Source organism: Pyxicephalus adspersus, chromosome 8 (assembly GCF_032062135.1).
Source record: "Pyxicephalus adspersus chromosome 8, UCB_Pads_2.0, whole genome shotgun sequence".
NCBI classification, from domain to species: domain Eukaryota; kingdom Metazoa; phylum Chordata; class Amphibia; order Anura; family Pyxicephalidae; genus Pyxicephalus; species Pyxicephalus adspersus.
Window position 1 is genome coordinate 6,661,749 of NC_092865.1, and position 6,457 is coordinate 6,668,205.

A 6,457-nucleotide genomic window follows, 5' to 3' on the forward strand; every position below is an offset into this window, starting at 1 on the left:
TAAAGTATCCAGTAAACACCCTTTTATTTATTTATTTCACAATAAAAACAGAACTGAACTTCCAATTAAAGAAGAATTAATAAAACACTTGTCTTGTTTAACCTTTGTTGCATCTTATTGCTGACCTGTCGTAGGCACTTTCTGGCTCTGTGCACCCCTCCAATGGTTGCATGGCTCAGGGTACCCTGATGGTGACAATATATATATATATATATATTTATATATATATATATATATATATAGTAATGGCCTCTTGTAATCTCCATGAAAGGTCTGTGTGACAAGGTGACAACACAGGAGCACAACTGGAAAACAGGAACTGATCCTGCCACCACCATGTGTTAGAACTTCATGGCAGGATCTACAAACATTTTAATTTTAAAGGGCATTCTAGCAACAATTTTAAGGAATTTGAGATTTAAATGCTTGAGTTTTACATCTGCTTTAAACTAAATCTCTCTGATTATCCATTTGGTGACTAAATTAAATACTTTCAATGGTCCTGATATAATGGGGATCAATAATTTACAAAAACAGGGATCAATATACTACAAAAACACACAGCTGGCCTCCTGTCCAGCAATGAATAAACCTTTATTTTAGGACCCATTATTTAATTACAAATAGAGGTCCTTTGTGTTAAGGCAGCCAAGTTGCAATTTTTGATTACGAGAAGAACCATGAATTTACTAAATAGCAATGTAATATTAAATAAAAAGGAAATAATAGAAAATAAATTATTAAAAATTAAAAAATGAAAGCTGGTCACGTGTAGCTGGATCTGTTCTTTGGTGTTCTTTATTTTTTAATATAAAATATGTTATTAATAGTATTATTAATAATAATAACAATATTATGGGGCTGCACTGTGGCCTTTGTAGCATTTGGTCCCAGGTTCGAATCTATGCCAGGACATGTGTTTGTGTGGCTTCCTTCCACAATCCCCAAAAAACATGAATTTATGTTAATTGTTTTCCCCCAAAATTGACCTTAGACTGTATTAAAGACATATGACTATGGTAGGGACATTAGATTGTGAGCACATTTGAGGGACTTTGTACAGCGCTGCGTAATATGTCAGTGCTATATAAATACTGTGTAATAATAATAATAATATTATTAAACAGTATTATATAGTGCCCACATCACGCAGCGCTGTATATTTAATAGGGGTAGCAAATGACAGACAGATAAAGACAGTGACACAGGAGAAGGAGGGGACCCTGACCAGAAGAGCTTACAATCTAAGAGGTAAGCTATTTTGGGCAGGGTCCTTTCCTCCTCCTGTGTCACTGTCTGTATCTGTTTGTCATTTGCAACCCCTGTTTATTGTACAGCACTGCATATTATGTTAGCACTATATAATAATGTTTTTAATAATAATAGTATAATTGTAGGTGTGAAGATCAAGGTAATGAGGTCTATTAGGGTTGTGGCTGCAAATACAGTTTATTAATATTATTATTTTTAATATTAATATTAATAATAATATTTTTATAATAAAAGAGGTCATCTCATGCTGGCTATAAGAAGTGCTGGATAAATCAATTAAAAATGATATCAAGAATCTCATGCAAACTCAAACTGCCCATTCTTCATTTCCTCTTTAAGCCCCCATTTGCCTCCTTTGGGTGCAGCTGGAGGGTTTACCTTCAATGTGAACTGCACAAGGTGTCATCTCAGAGTTAAAGGGGTCCAAGCTCATTCACCCCCCTACTCCAGGACCCCCAAACCCCCCTTTCTCACTGAGCTTCTTCTGTGAATGGGCTTTTTGTATGGAGGGACAGATAAAAATGAGACACATCATATTGTTTGACAGGATGATCAGGGATGATGAAGCAGCTTCTCCAAAGGGGGTGAAAGTGGAGAATTCCTTGAAGAGCTGAAATCCTCAGTGTGATCTGCTTAGCCTAGAGGGATGAGCTGAGCTCCAGCAGGAGGACTCGGAGTCATCTGCAGCCTCTGAGCGAGCAAGGGACAATCTTCCACGAGAAAAGCTCGTTTTGATTAAATCTGACATGCTGATAACTCCGAGCTAATGTGAAATAATTAACATAATAGCCGTAATTAAAAGCACGCTAACAAGCTCATAAATATATCATGCAATGGTACTATCTAGCTGCCCCATAAGTGCTCTCTCTCCGTTAATTAAACGTGTTGCCTCTTGCACGATGGATGTTTAGACAGTTTCCAGCGCAAATAAATCGCAATAAACCGGCCTTGGAAAGGAGAAGGAGCAGGAGGAGGTTTTCTCATTCAATATTTGCATTATCATTCGATCGATTGGAGGTCTTTGGAGTATTAAAATAATATCGAATTTTGCACAAAAAAATAATAATATATAATGTTTTTTTTTTATATATTTTCGCCTTAATTATAATTTGCGCAATTTGCGCACAAATGCGAAATAACCGATTCAGTCTGTTTCTTTGTGATCGGTGTGGTTGCAGCTCGTGTTAACCTGTGATAGACACAAAAACCTTCTTACTGATTGCAATAACTCATTAGGTGAAGTAATAAGATTATCAAGATAAAAGCGGACATGTTTGGTTCACCCCCTGTGCCTTAAATCCCTTTAAATCCATTGCAACATCCAAAGCACAGACAATGCTAGAGAAATATTGTCATCAGCCGAGCAAACTCTGCAACACATCCACACAGCTATCTACAGCAAGGCATGGGCTTGTCCTCTATAATTCCCAAATTATTGGAATTACAAGATTGATTTGTAAGAGTACAGGATTGGTGTCAGAAAGGGGATACAAATAAAAAATTGTTTTATCATAAAAACAAAACAGTATAAAAAAAGGCATGCATGTAAATCAAATATCCATATGTGAAAATATATATATCTGCATGTAATAAATATATAGCACGCATAGATATTGGTATTAATATATTACATATGTATATAGAAATATATAAAATGTGTTTTTCATATATATATATATATATATATATGATGGCTGGGGGACATGTTGGGGACATGATGGCAGATCTCTGAGTGGATCTCTGTATTGGATCCCCCGGGTTTTGCCCTAGATCCCAGCTTGATCCCAATGTAGAGATACGATCGCAGGCTTATTGTCGGGTTTCTCCGGGCGCAGAATGTCCGGGCTGCTCAGCTCTTCTTCCCATATCATTTCCTCGTCATTCTCATGCTAAATGCCCCATCAGTGGCTGCTCACACTCCGATCTGCCCTCTCTATCCGGGTCGCTTTGTTATCGGTCTTTTTCATCTAATAGATTAAACAAGGATGGTGTCACCTCACTTAGGAGTTGATAGTCCTGAACAACAACTCCATCAGATACCCTCCCCAATTACAGGGCATGCAGCTGGCATTGGGGCCCCAGAGCACCCAGCTGTGCCTAGACTGGGGGATCTGTCTTCTCTCAAACTCTGGGGCCAGGCAGTAAGGTCTGAGGGCAATGGCTGGGCGATCCCCATAGACCCAAGTAAAGGGGGCACTGAATGGGTAACTTCTGCAGCCCCAGGTACCAAGATCAGATTTTGGGGCATTGATTGGCACTGCAATGATTGTTATAAATATCACCACCCTATCTGCATGCCAAGGGAATTCCAGGTTAGCCCATGCGCACTGATGCAGGAAGACTTTGTTCTGCTATATTCAGGTAGACAATGAATGATTTATTCTAAACCCTGCTGCTTGCAATGCTTTCATAAATGCCTTCAAATCAAATCTCATTTTTTTATATTGGCTCTGTGTTTGTCTTTTCTGATTTTTCAGATGCTGATTCTGCCCCTATGCCCTCCCTACTGCCCAGCATAGCGGATAATAGATGCAGCTGGCACTAGGGATCCCCTGCAACCCTATACCCACCTAACATGCCCCCAATATATATATATATATTTGCAGGCATCTCTTGCTTTTAGGATGCTTTTCTCATTCCTGCAATTTTTTTGAGGATCAAAACCCTGCCTTATGTCAGTGCATTAAAAAAAAAATAAAAATCAGGAGTTGAAATAATAAAATCCTGATCCCCTGACATGGCTCATAAGGCTGCAGCAGGATTATGAGGCAGGGCTAATGCTGTCACCCAGAGTCCCCCTCTGCCATGGCAGGGATGCAGCTCTCCTGATGCTTGCAGGCTGTGATGAGAAGTGCTACTGTTTTTTCTTTGTTGACAATTTCATGAAACAACTTGAGTTGTGCATGGCTTAGCAGGAGAGCTGGGGAAAGGGAAGGGAGGGAGGGGGGAAGGCTGGTGGGTGTCGTCACTCCATCACGTGACCCACCCGGCTAGTATATCTTTAACTGGAAAGTAATTTATCAGGCAGTCTTTGAAAAGGGGGCTTTAAAAGTGTCTCAGGCTCATTGCTGCTGGACAGTGTGCAATCTCCAGCCTTCACCTCGTCAGCCTGATCCTTCCTGCCAACCTCAGGATTTTTTTGTTTTTATTTGATTGCAACCCCTCTGGACCCCCAAATTACCAGTCACCCAGGGATCTGAGACTTGCTGCAAGTTTGAAGGTACAGCAGGACCCCAGGAGCTTGGCATTGCTGTTGCTGGTGTTGGTGGGTGCCTTGCTTGCTCCATTGCACTGGTTCACCCTCTCACCAGCTTTACCCCCTCCTCTTTGGCAGCCTGGCCCAGAAGCTGTGATGACCCTATCTGGCAACAGCAGTGCCAGTGATATGTCCGGGCAGACTGTGCTGAGCGCTGAAGATGTGGACATTGATGTGGTGGGAGAAGGAGATGAATCTATGGACAAGGATAGCGATTGTGAGAGCCACCATGACCACCTAGATGAAGGAGATGAGCTGCTGGTGGGCAAGGAGCTGCCAAGGAGCCCATCAGACAGTGCCAATGAGGCTGAGGGCAAAGGAGAGCTCCAGGAATCTGCCCTCCAGAACAAACCCAAAAGCAGCTTGGTGAAGCCTCCATACTCCTACATTGCCCTGATCACCATGGCTATCCTCCAGAGCCCCCACAAGAAGCTGACCCTCAGTGGAATCTGTGAGTTCATCAGCAACCGATTTCCTTACTACAGAGAGAAGTTCCCAGCCTGGCAGAACTCCATCAGGCACAACCTGTCCCTCAATGATTGCTTTGTCAAGATACCCCGAGAGCCTGGCAACCCTGGCAAGGGCAACTACTGGACCCTGGACCCCCAGTCTGAAGACATGTTCGACAATGGCAGCTTTCTAAGGAGGAGGAAACGATTTAAAAGGGTCCAACCTGACAGCTTGAGGGAGCAGACTGCTCTGATGATGCAGAATTTTGGGGCTTACAGCCTGGCCAGCCCTTATGGGCGCCCCTATGGGTTGCACCCTGCTGCCTACACTCATCCTGCAGCTTTGCAGTACCCCTATATCCCTCCTGTAGGGCCCATGTTGCCCCCAGCTGTGCCCCTCTTGCCCTCCAGTGAACTCAGCAGGAAAGCTTTCAACTCCCAGCTCAGCCCAAGTTTGCAGCTGCAATTGAACAGTCTAAGCTCAGCTGCTTCTATTATTAAATCTGAGCCCAGCAGCAGACCCTCTTTCAGCATAGAAAATATTATTGGGGTATCTGCTGCCTCCTCAGCAGCACAGACTTTTTTGAGACCCCCAGTGACTGTCCAGTCTGCCCTGATGGGCCACCAACCTCTGTCCTTAACAAGAAGCACAGCCACCATCACCCCCATCCTCAGTGTCCCCACAAACCTCATATCAGGACAATTCCTACCAACAGCAGCAGTGGCCAAATGGCCAGCTCAATAGTCCAGGCCATACCCCATTTACCCCCTTTACAGACTTTGAACTTGAAAAAAAAATCCCCGACGAACAGCAACGAATCGCTGCGAACTTTCTAGGTAATCTGTACAAAATTCGGGAATGCTTTCTGTACAGGTAAACATCAAGATAGAAATTTGTACATATTTGTATGGACAAATGCAAAAAATAATGAAATTTGACTTTACTTTCTGGGTTTTTATTTTTTTAAGAAAAGAAAATATGTTAGTTGTTTAGCGCACTGAGCTTTCATTTTTGTTGAAGGTTCGCACAACAACAAAAAAAAAAAAATTGTACAAAAGAAAATTTTAAATTTTCAAGAAAATTTAAAAAAAGTAACTTTATTAAAAAAAATCTGTTTATATATGAATGAATATATATGTATTCTAAATGGTAATTCATGGTGTTGTACACAGTTTTTTGTAAATAAATTTTTAAAAATGGAGCTATGTGTCTTTAGTATTTTGTTATCATTATTTTTTCATGGCTGATTCTTATTATTTGAAATAATTTATAAGGTATGTAAGGTCTTTGGGGTGGGGATGAGTGGCAGGTCAAGTTTTTGGTTATTTTTAATCCATATTTGAATTAAGTAATTGATCTTGAAATATATATATATATATATGTGTGTGTTTTATATATACAAATGTGTGTCTTATATATACATCATATATACATTTATTTACATATGCACTCTCTGCTGTGCTGTGTAGAAATACGTGT

The 6,457-nt window shown here is 40.9% G+C and overlaps 1 protein-coding gene and 1 long non-coding RNA gene across 2 annotated transcripts in view; one reads left to right on the forward strand and one right to left on the reverse strand.

Annotated features, from left to right (window-relative positions):
- The window catches only part of LOC140337435 (uncharacterized), a 49,901-nt gene that overhangs the window by 15,145 nt on the left and 28,299 nt on the right, over positions 1 to 6,457 (reverse strand). The window lies entirely within an intron of this gene.
- FOXD3 (forkhead box D3) lies at positions 4,323 to 6,171 on the forward strand. Its single transcript, XM_072421184.1, has one exon. The coding sequence runs from the start codon at positions 4,625 to 4,627 to the stop codon at positions 5,720 to 5,722; it is 1,098 nt and encodes a 365-aa protein (XP_072277285.1). The 5' UTR covers positions 4,323 to 4,624; the 3' UTR covers positions 5,723 to 6,171.

Excerpts from the sequence above, each read along its gene's own strand:
- FOXD3 (XM_072421184.1), top strand. The coding sequence starts at position 4,625 with ATGACCCTATCTGGCAACAGCAGTGCCAGTGATATGTCCGGGCAGACT.